The 14,084-nt window shown below is 38.6% G+C and overlaps 1 protein-coding gene across 1 annotated transcript in view; it reads right to left on the bottom strand.

Moving 5' to 3' along the window:
* TRPC5 (transient receptor potential cation channel subfamily C member 5) overlaps positions 1 to 14,084 on the bottom strand; it is a 173,724-nt gene that overhangs the window by 136,287 nt on the left and 23,353 nt on the right. The window contains exon 2 of the mRNA XM_011374351.1: positions 3,251 to 3,772. Coding sequence (XP_011372653.1) covers positions 3,251 to 3,772 — 522 coding nt within the window. The remainder of the gene's footprint in view (positions 1 to 3,250; positions 3,773 to 14,084) is intronic.

The following is a 14,084-nucleotide window of genomic DNA, read 5'->3' on the forward strand; positions in this document are numbered from 1 at the left end:
GATTTTTAGTAGAAATGCAGTCACAATTCAGAAGATATTTATAGATTCTGATGAGTATAAATCATGTTTTACATTCTGGAAGTGGTGTCTTTGGAGTGCAAACCTTAAGGTGTATCTGGATTCTCAAGCTTGCCTTGCTTATCAGTGTAGCTTCATTTGAAGAGAACCTAAACTTAAATTGATCTATCACCATTGTTAAGATAATTTATCTTGGAAGATTTGGAGCTAAATATATAAATTCCAAAATAATTCCAAAGTCTCTGGCCATGAGATTAAACTTTGGGCCATTTAGGGGTTTATGTGAAAGTATATTCTTTTTCATGAAATTATTGACATTGAAGTTCACTCACTATCTTTGCTGCATTTGCTGCAAACCTGGTGTTGGAATTTGATGTGCTCTGACTGAAATAGTTCATTTGGTCTATTAAATTTCAGAGTTCTCATTGATTTGATTCACAATGATGAATGGATACCACCAAGCCTAAAATTGTTGCTCTTTGCACAAATATAGTGCTTTTTGTATTACTTTTGTATTACTGCCGAATATTCATAATTTTGAAAAGTTAAGAGGTACTGCTTTGCCAGTATTATGGATTAAAAATAATGTGGTCTGCAAAATACGAAACTCCAACTGTATGGGCTCACTATTGAAAAGAAAAATGGATACCCCCAAACTTGTGCATCTTCAAAAAAATGATTCCTGGTGGTGATGGTTGCCCAACAATGTGAATGTACTTAATGCCACTGAACTTAAAAATTGTTAAAATGGTAAATTTTGTTATGTATATTTTACCACAATAAAAACAATCAACTTTTCTTCTTGAATGTACACAGTACACAACAAATGGACTCAAAACAATTTTGGAATCTCTGGTGCTTAATTAAGAGGACAAAAAGTAACACAAGCCCGTGGCACATTCTGGTTGTTATAATGATAGCTGAGAAGTATATTGTATGAACATATAGTAACATGGAGATATACTGTAATAAAAAATAATAAGATAAATTATGAAATAGGAGACAAAGTTTCAGGAATATAAAAGACTAAAACATGAGGGAAAAATGTTGTAAAGGTTAATGAGGGCTAGAGAGCAGTGAATGTAGAACCCAAGAGTGAGTCCATGGTCATATGCTAAGCAGATTCCCGTGAAAGTGAGGAAGTCATCATGATGGTTTCCAAATAGAGCTGTAACTAAAATTTGCAAATGAAGATTATATGAGCAGAAGGAGTCAAGTGATAAAGTAGTTGGGAAATGATCTATTAATACAAAATTGACAAAATATTGCATTGAAACTGAAAATAAAAGCTTTGTCAATTTTCAAGGGTATGGGAACCTGAAATTGTTAAGTTTATCTGTTATCTAATGAGGTAAGGAATACAAACTTTAGTTATATTCTGCAATATCTATTTTGTAATACTGTATTCCCATTAAACATTTTTCTCATTTGGAAGCAATTTATGTTCTAAAAATACCTGTGATTTTTTTCTCACAGTATTATAACAATTTATGTAAAGTGAAAAACACACTGAAACTGTAATATATATCATTAATGGAAATATACACATATATCAAAGTGAAGAAAAGTCAATTAGACTACAGCAGACTACTTAACACAACTGATACTATACATCAACAGTAGGGTGGTGGGAATGAATAATAATAGCAGCTAATATTTATTGAATGCCTAATGTATGCTGAATATTGTGCATATTACCTGATTTATTTTATTTAAATGTATGCTGAATATTGTGCATATTACTTGTTTTATTTTATTTAAACTTTATATTTGTACAGGGAGGTAAGTGCTCTTGTTATCCCTGTTTTTCAGAAGAGAAAAGTGAGGTTAAGTAATTGCAGTATTAGTGAAATACTTAAAGCAATTAGTGGCAAAAACAGGATTAGCAGATGTGGATGGGCCTATCCATTTACCATTTCCCCCAACTCACCCTTTCAGTCTTTATGTTGCTTCTTTTGTCTTTTTTTTAATTCCCTTCAAGGTTGCCCCTGGTACTCATTTTTGCCTAATTTCAAAGATATAGTATATTTTTTTCTTGTCTGAGAGAAAGGGACCTGGTAAGCACACAATGTGATTTGCCTCAGAGCTTGGACCCATGAAGGGGTGGTACTGCTGTTTGCCCTTCAGATGGCAAACACCTCTTGGTTCAACCTGTTTGAATCTGACTCCTAGTAGCATTGGCAGAGGGATGAAAATGGACATTGAAGTACTTCCTGTGCCATACTAGCATTTTCTCATTTATTTCCTATAATAACTCTATGAAGTGGAGGAACTAGTGTCATGTCATCTCTATTTTATAAATGGAAAAACAAAACAAAACAAAAAAACCCAAATGTCCTGAAAATTTGAGCAACTTTCTTCAGGTCATACAGCTTGTGAGTTGGAGTTCCATCCTCAATTTCTTCGGCTCCAAAGTCCCTGCTCTTTATACTGTACCATGCTGCCTCCTTAAAGAGCCAAATTAGGCTACTAGGCTAGCTGGGAGGTTCCCCAAAATTGTTTGATTCGATGGCATAGAACAGCACTGGCTAGATTGTAAATGTGGCCAAGCTGGAAAACAAAACCTCTTCTGAGATCTTGAACTGACCTCCCTCAAAGACATGAATGCTGAAGATTTGGAGGTCACACCATGGCAGATGTTTCTCCAGCCTTCTATAGAACTACACACACTGAATATGACTCCATTTTTCGAATACATGTCCTAGCCTTCTTGCCAAGGGGCTGCAAAGGACTTAGTTCTGTCAATAATTACCAGTATCCAGATAGTGAGCCATCCATGATCACTGGCTGCCATGTCCTAGTATATAGGGTAGGGTCTTTTCTTATATGCTCTCAGAACTTCTTCAGAGCACTTACATTAATTTGTAATTATATATTCAGTAATGTTATCATTTGCTTAATGTCTACCACTAGCTTGTAAGCTCCATGAAAGCAAGGCGAGAGAGTGCCTATTTTCTATATCTCATACACCTAGAACAGTGCTAAATAAACATTTGTTGAAATAATAAGCGCTTTCCTATCCAAGAATCAGATGATCAGTATTTTTTTTTTTTTTTACTTATATGGCCATAAAATATGCAGAGGCTGTATGTGCCTTGGGTAAACGGGCCTGTTTTTGAGGCCTAATTATTTGTTAGAGGGCTAAATGGTAGAAAAATGCTGATTCTTGCTCTACTACTCTGGACTCTGGAGGTCTTAAGTTTACTGGAAAGCAGATAAGGGCTCACCTTACCTCTTTTTGGTGGTATTTGATTGCCACTTTCAGCTTGGCTAGGTCATGGTACTTCTGAGGGTCAAGCTCTTCACTGTGGTCATCTCGATGGTTGAGGATGATCTCCAATTCCCGAGAGCTCCGAGCTTGGTCCAACAGGTCTTTGGCAAAGAGTTTGCACTGTTGGGAAAGCTCTTCATACTCAGCCTTGAACTCATTCTCTACCTTGCTGAGCTCCTTGAGCTCCCAGCCCAGGCGGAAAGCAGTTAAGATGGGGTCCTCGCTTGATAAAGCAATGAGTGAGGGGCTTGCCAGAGCTTTATAGATGTTCAGCCTGGAGCGGGAGTGGCGCAAGCTGTCTACTTCTGAACTGGACACACATTCCACACAGTTGCAGCGGATCTGGTGAGGCCGTGGGATAGTGACCCGTTTTTGGACAAGCAATTTGATGATTTCGTAGTTGTTAGTGTGGGCGGCCAGCATGATGGGAGTGATGTCTGGTGTGAACTCCGAGAACTGGGTGTCCATCATCAGAGTGGGGACCTTGGCACAATAAAACAAGCATAAAAGAGCAGGATTAAGGCTTGGAGGAAGAGGGAGCACAGGGTCTCTCAAGTATCAGTGATTCAAGAATTAGAATCACCATTCTTCTGTCAATTCTTCTGACCATAATAGCTATGTGAGGAATGCTTACTGTATGCAAGGCACTGTTTTAAGTACTTTACATGTATTTATTCATTTAATTTCCACAACAACCTTTTGAGGTAAATATTCTCAAATGAAGAAGCTGAGGCACACAAATGTTAAAGCATACATATGGTTACATAGCTTTTAGTAGCAGAGCCAAGATCCAAACCCAGGTAATATGGCTCTTAAAATTATGCAACCACAAAATGACCAATTCTGTCTGAGGCTTAATGTGGAATACAGAGAAGTAAAGGACATTTTTCCTGACCTTCTGGAGCTTAGCTTGGTATATCAGACTTATACAAAATTGGTATGAAAGAGTGTATAGTAGTATGTGTTCAGTTTCAAATGAGCAGCAGAGATTGTAGGAATATTTGAAAAGCTAAAGACAACCAGTAATCTTAATGACCATGCCACTAAATCAAGCACAGGGAACTGAAGAGAAGATAACCTCAAATGGTTACAATGACTTTATATGTATGTAGGATTTCAAGAGACCAAAGACCAAAGCCAGACAGTGTTCCTCCAACTTCCTGCAGGTCCCAACAAGGTAGAGAGAATTTATTAGGAAGAAGTACTCTGTATATGATAACCTCTAGGCTTGGGGGAGGGGTTACCAGTAGCAAAAGGACCTTTGATAAAATTGCTATGTCCATGATGTGATGCTTGGTGTAAATAGCAGATGTAAGTGAAAGGTATGGGTATCCAGGAGCATCTCTGGGTGAGTGTGCAGAGCCTGATCAATGAAGAAAAAAAATCTTTCAACTTTAAATGTGTATTTTGGGATCCAGTCTGTTCTCAGTCTAATAGTGAAACTGAGGCAGCTCACTAGACCCACAGAAGAGTCTCAGTGTACTAGGAATCTAGAGCTAGAGAATGAGGAGGACCAGAATAGTCACAGAAGACCTCATTGAGGTCTTTGAACTGATTATTCAAAGCACATATAGGATTCCAGGAAGTTATGAAATATTGATCTTAATACACTTAAAAAAAACAGTTCCAAACACTTATTTTAACTGGGGAGAACATTGAGATGGATAATTGAGATTCTCACAGAATAGACAAATATTGTTTTAATAATTTTTTTTACTCTTTTTTTTTTTTTTAAGAAACTCACAATTGCTGGAGAACTGACAAAAGGATAAGTTACGGTTTTTGAACATCTTTGCCTTTTTCCCATCTTGGATGAAAGATCCCAAAAAGGAAAGTGGCCAGAAAATGGAGTGGGGGAAAGGTGGAGGAGAAATATGGGGAGGAGCTTGCAAGAAATCTGTTTCCTTTAGGGAGTGGTTGTACCAGCCTCCGAATAGTTGAAAGCTGGTTGCACATTGGTCATCAATTGCTTAGATAAAGAAGTGAGTAAACATTGTTAAACATTTAGAGGGAGTAGCTACAAACCATAAAGCAGGAAGTGAGCAACTGGCTCATAAAGTAAATTGGACAGAATAATCACAGAAATTAAGTCTACAGGCTAAGGAAGAAGTAGGTCTGAGTGGGCCTGGTAATGAACATAAATAAACACTACAACCAGCATAAAACCTAGAGGTGGGAGAGATGGGAGCTGAAATCTGAGAATTTACCCCTTCTCAGTGAGGAGGGGCATTCCTCACTCTCTGTCATGATCTAGATGCAGGAGGTGGGTGGTGTAGGGAAAAATCCCTGTGTTAGATTGGAAGTATGCACATGCTCTCTATGTGGTGCTCTTCCAGTCCTTTCCCCTCACTTCCTTGCTCTTTCTATTTCTCCTACTCTTTTATTTTCTTCTTTCTCTAAATCAATGCTGCCAGGTCTGTCCAAGACACACAATGGTACTTGTGAATATTGCTTACCCCCTCTTGTGTTATGGAGCTGAAAGGTTTCTGCCTATGCCTAGAATATGAAATGCTTTCTGGAGCCATCTGATTCCATTGTCTTTCAGTGCTCACAAGGAGCCTCTGATTCTCTATTTGGCTTTCTGGGTACGTGACACCAGAGATGAAATCTTTTCAAAAGAAAAACTGGTCTTCAGTGACCAACCATGTCCTCTCACCTAGACTGCCTTTTCCCCTCCAGTCAGCCTTGTCATTCACAGGTTGCCACACTTAGCTCATTCATTGCTCTCTGTGTGTATATTCTTGTTCGATCCCCTATGTGGAATGGTCTATCCCAATTTCTCAACCAGTCAAGGGCCATTTAAAGCCATGGTTTCTTTAATTGCTCCTCCTCTTAACTTGATCCCATCCCTTACTGACCACCTAGATGTTGTGGATACTAGGTTACATCTAAGACTTAACTTTTCTGATACTGACATATATTTTTCTCTAATTATTTCACATATCTTTCTTGGCTCCTCAGTGAGCTTGTGAGCTCTTTGGAGGCAGAGCTGTCTTAGTGTGCTCTTGTTTTCCCATAGCATCTAGCACAGTGCTAGACACAAAACAATCACTTAGCAAAAAGGAATTAAGTTTCCTAATTTCAAATTAAGAAACTGATTCTCATTTACAACCCTTGCTCTCACAATTTGAGTCCATGTGAGCTAGTTTCCTTGTGTCTTTCCTTCCAATCTCTAGCTGAGAAGGTAGACATTTCAAGACTCTAAGGAGGGTTAGCAGATGGGCTTTATAGGGAATACCCTGAAGTCACAAAAACCTAGGACAGTCCCTGCCTGTCATTTTCATAATTTTATTAGTTCAAAATGGAGACTGACCCAGACTATAGATTTCTACTCCTCTTCTACCTTCTGTTTTGCCTCTCTTCATCCTGCTGTGTTTCCCTTTCTAGAATGTGCAGGGACTAGACTATCATCAGGACAGCCATGGTAAAGCAAGAGAGATTCTATAATGAGGGTCAGAGGTTTCTGATAATAATCAGGACTTTATGATATGGTCAACAACAGAAGCCAAACAGATAATAGGTAACAAAAATGAAGGCTAGGTGTGGATTCATATGCATAATTTTGATGAGTAAATGGTGAGAACTGGTGAACTGTAGAGCACATACCTTCTCAAGAAGGTCATCTGCTGCTCGGCTTCTTGTAAAATTGTTCTTTTAAGCACAAACGAGGGTCCAGTGTTGAAATTTTTCAATAAAAATCAGAAATATGGATTTTGGGGGTAGAAATTCTTAGTTTTAAATGTTGGCTCAAAAAAGTTATAGCATGCAGGCCAAACAAAATACATATGTGAGGCAATTTAGGCTTGAGTGAGTCCGTTTGTGACCTTTGAGCTAGCATATAAACTGGGAGACTAAGGAGGGTTGAGAGAGGAAGCTGGATTAGGCAGGGCACAGATGAGGAAAGGCCTCATTTGCCATGTTAAGGAGCTTAATGTTATCTATTGGCCATAGGAAACCACCAAAGAGTTTTAATCAGGAGAGGGGCATAGTTGAACAAGTGTTTTACAAACATCAGCTTGGCTAAAGTGTGAGGAATTGGCAGTGGTAAAGGTGCTGCTAATGTTTCATAAGCAGCTTTCCGTGAAAAAGTCTTGATTTGTAGTGTTTGCCAATTCTGTGGTGTAAAATAGTCCTACTGTGGCCAATTTCAAGCTCCCAATATGACATCATGAGACATAGAATTGGGAAGAGGTGCACATAACCAGTATAACCAGTTCTCATCAGCTGATGTAAGCTAGCTCCAACACACTATTGGATGAGTTTCAGAAAGATTAGTTAAAATATATCACTAGTCCAGGTGAAGAGATGGTGAGATCTTAAACTAAATAGTATTTCTAGAAATAGACAGGAAAGAACATATTTAAGACATTCATTAGATGCATCAGGTCATACTGGAGGTAAGATAAATTAAGGAGGTAAGGTTTCTGGTTTCCATGCCTGATTGAATGTTGTATCATCAATTGAGATAGTGAATACAGGAGGAAGAGCAGGTTTAGGATTTTTAAAAAGTTGAATTTTGGACATGTTGAGTTTGAAGTACCTATTGCTGCAACAGTAGCAGGAAATTTTATAGCCTTACCGTTTATCTTGAAAGAAAGGTCATGGCTGAAAATGTAGATGTGATAGTCTTTAGCCTATAATAGTAGTTGAAACCAAGAGAATGGATGGGATAAACCTCTGCCTACCCTAGCTCCTCCTTAGCTGGGCCTGCTGATCTACCCCAAGGATTCAGCCCAGAGAAACCGAGGCTTTGAAGTAGGAAGCACTCAAGTGGCAGGGCTCAGCCTCCTCCATTCCAAATTCCAATCTTTGGGGACTTGCATTATGGTACTCTCTTTTTTCTGTTAGTTTCTAAATCTCAGCTTCTTCCCCACCTTAGCACTAGTTTGTAAAACAAGATTTTTCTCTGGACCCCTAGTCCAGAGTTTCTTTTCATGTAATGGGCCTAATAGCTTAGGTCTAGTATATTTTCTGTATTATCAGTGCCTTTGATTGTGTTTGAGAGTTATTTTATAACCCTGTAAATTGTAATGCAAATATCTGGCAGAATGTAATTGATTATTGCCTTGTGAATCTGTTTGTAAATTCTTTCCATCTATTTGTAAATTTCTTTCAGCATTCCTGATGGCCTTGGTAATCAACCAGGGCACAGGACCACGTGAGGGCCAGGATAACTAGATTGACATCAACTATATGATAGGCTTCAATACAAATGACAATTTATTATTTTATGATTTTTCTATTGGGCATTGATTTTGATAGAAGCACATCTGTCAGCAAAACAAAATCAGAATGAACAAAAAGAGGGTCTTTCGTGCAAAAAGAGGAGCTGAGTCCCTCTATTTTGTTTTAAGTAGTTTATAGCCATAAACTACTTGAGAAGTAGGTTTATTGCCGTACAATTGAAAATTGGTAGATATTATTGAGAATCCCAGTTTAGGACTAGAAGACCTTGGGTGATAAAAATTAAGCTCAGTTGGTTCTCAGAGCGTAAAGGAAAATTATAAAAGGGTAATTCTCACCATTACTCTCAAAAGCAGTGTGAGATAAACCTGAATAAAGAAAATGGCCTTTAAATTGGCTTGTGATAGGTAAGAGACCTTTTTTAAAAGGTATAAAGGAAACCAGACCAGAAATCCAGAAGCAAAATTCATGTTAAATAATGTCAAGAGTACTCCTTTTGCCAATTATGATTTTTCATTTCATGCTGTGTACACATGCCAAATGATGTTTTGTTTTAAAGTCATGCAGTTCATAAACAGGCATCAGACTTAAGGTTATATGATTGGAGGACAAGGCTTGAGAGAGGAGATTGTGTCACAATTATCAAGCAATTATTGATCCTCACTTTCCTGCTTCTCTTAGTTATTCACACATGAGGCAAGCCTGGCAGAGCTGGTACTAATCTCCAGAGACAGAATACTACTGTTCAACAGCTACTTTAAATATGGGCATAGTCCTTGAGGGGGGGGGTGTTAATTTCTCTTCGCATGGCTATCTTTGATCTTTTCAGCAAAGGAAACATTATAAGGATGTCAACTGCTTTCCATCTTCCAAATCTCCAAATAGTGGTAAAACATCTTCAGGGTTGAATTTTGCATATCTGGTCCTGCTGCTTGCTGTTACATAGAGACATTTGGTGTATAGTTAAACAAAATACAGTGAAAATAGGAGGCCATTATGTGGGACAATCTGAGTTTCTCCAAGCTCAGAGTTAGGAGAAAAAATGGGTTTATGATCTGAATTATCCAGTTTGGTTTTCTGAAATGCACATAGTAGCTTTCCAAGTTTTCTCTTGAAGACTACACATGAGAAAATGTACTTAAATTGCAGCATGGAGAAATTCAGGAGACCTAAAATATAAGATCTTGCTCAATGACTGGCTCAGGCCCATGGACCTTACAACCTAGATTTCTGTCTCTGAGGTACAGGAGGAGCTGTTGGAGGAGAGCAGGAATTATTTCCATACTATCAATTTCAAAGTTATTATAAGACCACAGATGAAAAAGGGTTTTCTGGAAGCTAAGCCTCCCCGCATATTCGATCACCTTTGTTGCTCTTTTCTGTCGATAGACAAACAATCCCCTGCATCTATGGAGCCTTCCAAGAGCTAGGTGTTGTTTCCTTCCCCACTAGAAATTGGGGTTGGAATAGTCAAATATCTAGGGGCCTCAATCACTATCACCCTTGCAACTTGTCAAAACTTGCAGGGCAGGGTTGGAAAAGACCTTGGAGATGACATAGTCCAACCTCCTAGTAGATGTTTAACACTTTTTGGTAACAATCCTGCCCAATAACCATTCTGCCTCTGCTCAAACATACTCTGCAGGGGTATGCCATTCCACTTCTATCCAATGATGAGATTATGTTTTTGAAATTGGATGGCCACATTTTATTCTTCCCCATCAAACACTACTCAGCACTTTCAGGATGCTCTCTCTAGTATGAGACTCTTTATTAAAAATGTTTTTCTCAGAACAATAAGTGTTGGTGAGGATGCAGAGAAAAGGGAACCCTCAGACATTGTTGGTGGGATTGCAAATTGGTACAGCCGCTATGGAAAACAGTCTGGAGGTTTCTCAAAAATTAAAAATGGACATACTTTTTGACCCAGCAATTGCACTTCTGGGTATTTATCCAAAGAAAACCAAAACAATAATTTGTAAAGATCTATGTACCCCAATATTCATGGCAGCACAATTTACAATAGCCAAGATTTGGAAGCAACCTAAATGCCCATCAACAGATGATTGGATAAAGAAGTTGTGGTTCATATATTCAATGGAATATTACTCGGTCATTTAAATAAATGAAATCCCACCATTTGCAATGGCATGGATGGACCTAGAGGTTATTATGCTGAGTGAAATAAGTCAGAGAAAGATAAATACCATATAATGTCACTTACTTGCGGAATCTAAGGAACAAAAAAATACTAATCAAAAACAGACTCACAAATATAGAGGACAATTTGGTGATGGGGGGGTTGGGGGATTCGGAGAATGGGGTGAAGGGTTAAAGAAGTACAAATTATTAGTTGATAGATGGTCACGGGGATGGGGAGCATGGCATAGGGAATGCAGTTAGCATTAATATATTTGTTAGGTGGAAAACCAGAGGGGAGAAGGAGAAATTAGGAAGATCATTTTATAAACTATATAAATGTCTAACCAATGTACTGTATACTTGAAACGAATAAAGAAACTAATTAAAATACAGTAATATGGTTCAAAAAATATTTTTCTGAGTAATTATGTGGCATGCAGCAAGCAGTGAGAATGTACTCCTTCCTATTTCTTGACTCCATCTTTGTGGTAGTGTCAGCCATGGCTGTGGTTGGTTCAATAGCCAACATGCAGTTCTTTGTCCATGTCCAGGAGCTATATACCCTTGAGGTCACTGGCCAGGAGACAGTTGCCCAGGTCAAATCTCATGGAGCCTCTCTGGAGGGCATCACCCCAGAAGATCAAGTGTCAGGCACACTTTGGAGGATGAGTCTACCCTTGGCCAGTGTGGGGTGGAGGACCTCACCATGCTGGAAGTAGCTGGCCATGCACTTGGAGGTAAAGTCCGGCCTGTGCTGGGAAATTGAGAAGTCAAACTCCTAGAGTGGCCAAAAAGGAGGAAAAACAGGGGGAGGAAAAGGAGGAGGAGACAGTTATGGGCTGTGTCAAGTGGGATGATGGTACTACATCCCTTCATCAATGTTGTACCCACTTTTGGCAAGAAGGGCACCGATGCTAACTGTTAAGTCCTTTGTGATACTAGTTTTCTTTAAAAAGCTACTCAGTTCAGTCAAAAAAAAGAAGAAGGAGAAGAAAGAGAAAGAGTAGAGGGGTGGAGGCAGAGAAGAAGAAGAAGAAAAAAAGGAAAAGAATGCTTTCCTGTCCTGTAGTTCATTCCCTCTAGGAACAAGAATAGCTTCTCACTCATCTGATCAACTTATGAATGCTGCTGCACTCAAAGGTCTTTCAGGAAGTATTTCAGCCTTGTTCCAAAGAAGGAGTTCAGGATTGAGAGTACTAGCTCAGTGTTCTTATTTGACCATACTGTTCTGTCTGGCTATTGGGTTGTATTCTCCAATCCTGAAGACCAAGGGGGATAAAAATGACACTACCAGTTGAATCATTTAGTTGAATTTATGAATTCAAGCTTCCTCCTAGGTACTTTAAAGGAAAAAGTAGTGAGAATGACCGAAGAATGATTTCCATTTAAAGAGAACCTCACTCATTTAAATCACTTCTTCTAAATAAGATCTATAGCATTTTCTCCCAAATAAGTTCCAGGATCCAGAGAACACTTTCCATTCTCATCAGACAAGCTATTACCCAGAAGAGCTTAGCACTGACAGCAGAATATGCAAGCCCACCTTGTCCTGCTTCCTGATTTACAAATGGAAAAATCTAATTTAGAAATCATGGCAGTCTGCTGTTAAAATGATAGAGGCTTTAACACAGGAAGAAAGAAATCAGGCTCTCAACAAGCAAGGCAGAAAAAGAATGATGCCAAGGCCAAGCTGGGGCTCACCACTGTGTATTCCCTTAGTAGTCCAAAGGAAGGTTATTTGATTAGTAAAAGCTGTGAATTATGACCACATCTGTATCATGGATGAATGTGTCAGATCCAATGCTAGAGTCTGTTGGTTTCAAACTAAATAGGTTTGGTTATTAGACACAATATATTTTCTTTTTAGAGGACATGTTTTAATGGTCTCCTGCCTAAATTGCACTAACCTGGAGTCAAAGGTATTGTCACTTAGACACTCATGTGTCATCCTACCTGATGTCTCTAGATCCCTGCCATCTAACAAGAGAGACTTACTTCATGGGGTTAATGTAAGTCTTTTGAGGGGCACATTGGCTATTTTTTTTAGAGCAAATAGCAGATCCTTAAAATAACAAATGTTTGATTGAAAGAAGTTTTGTATATCTTTAGAATGTATTTTCTTTCCACCAAGAGCTGAAGTAGAGGAAATCGTTTAGCCTATAAGATGAAAGATTTAGGTTAGATGCAAGCAAGACAGTTCATAGTGCTAGACTCTATAACAGATGACTGTAGGATGACACAAAATCACTTTGAGTGGCTTTAAAGACAGAAAAACTTAATTTTAATGTAGTGGAAGTAACAATTGAAAAGTCAGAAGTTATGAATCTTGGCTCTGCTGTAAAAGACACTCTGTTATCCTGGACAAATCTCTCCTCTGTGAGCTTTACTGCCCCATCTATAAAATGGGGAGAAGGTGGACTAGACAGTCTTTCCAGGTCTGACATTCTGTTTCACTCATTCAAAAAACTATTTATGTGTGACAACATGGATGGACCTTGAGGGCATTATGCTACTGAAATAAGTCAGAGAAAGATAAATACCATATGAACTCACTTATATGTGGAATCTAAAAAAAATGAACTCAGATATGGGGAAGAGATTGGAGATTGGTGGTTGACAGAAGCTGGGGTTGGGGGATAGGGGAAATGGGTAAAAGTGATCAAGAGGTATAAATTTTTAGTTATAAAGTAAATAAGTCCCAGGGATGTAATGTACAGCATGGTGACTATAGTTAATAACACTGTAGTGTATGTTTGAAAGTTATTAAGATAACAAATGTTAAAAGTTTTCATCACAAGGAAAAAAATGTAACTAGGTATGGTGACAGATGTTAACTAGACTTATTGTGGTGATCATTTTGCAATATATACAAATACAAAATCATTATGTTGTGCACCTGAAATTAATATAATGTTACATGTCAATTTTATCTCAATTAAAAACATTTATGGGGTAACTGCCATGTTCCAAAAGCTGTTTTGGGCACTGAAGATTCAAAAGTGAACAAAATAGGCAAAGTCCCTTCTCTAGAGAGGTGACACAAGCAACAAACATATGTCAGGTGGTGATAAGTGCTATGAAGAATCTTGAAGCAGGGCAGTGGGGGAGGTGCTATTTTTATATAAGGAGATGAAAGAAGGCCTGCCTGATAAGGTAGCACTGGAACATAAGAAAGAAAGGGAGCCAGCCGTGCAGCTACTTGGATGAGGAACATTTTAGGCAAAGACACTGAGGCTAGAACATTCCTGTAAAAGGTGAATATGGCTGGAGCAGATAGAGTGAGAAGAGTGGTAGGAGACGAGGGCAAAGAGCAGGGGGCTAGATATGCAGGGCGTTGTAGCCATTGGAAAGGACTTTGGAGGGCTTTGATCAGAGTGACATGGTCTGACTTATGTTTTAAAAGAGTGAATCAGTTGCTGGGAAAAGACTAGATTATGTGGGGCTGAGAGGGAAAGCAGAGAGATCAGTT

The sequence above is a fragment of the Pteropus vampyrus genome, unplaced genomic scaffold, assembly GCF_000151845.1.
Source record: "Pteropus vampyrus isolate Shadow unplaced genomic scaffold, Pvam_2.0 Scaffold244, whole genome shotgun sequence".
Classification (NCBI taxonomy): domain Eukaryota; kingdom Metazoa; phylum Chordata; class Mammalia; order Chiroptera; family Pteropodidae; genus Pteropus; species Pteropus vampyrus.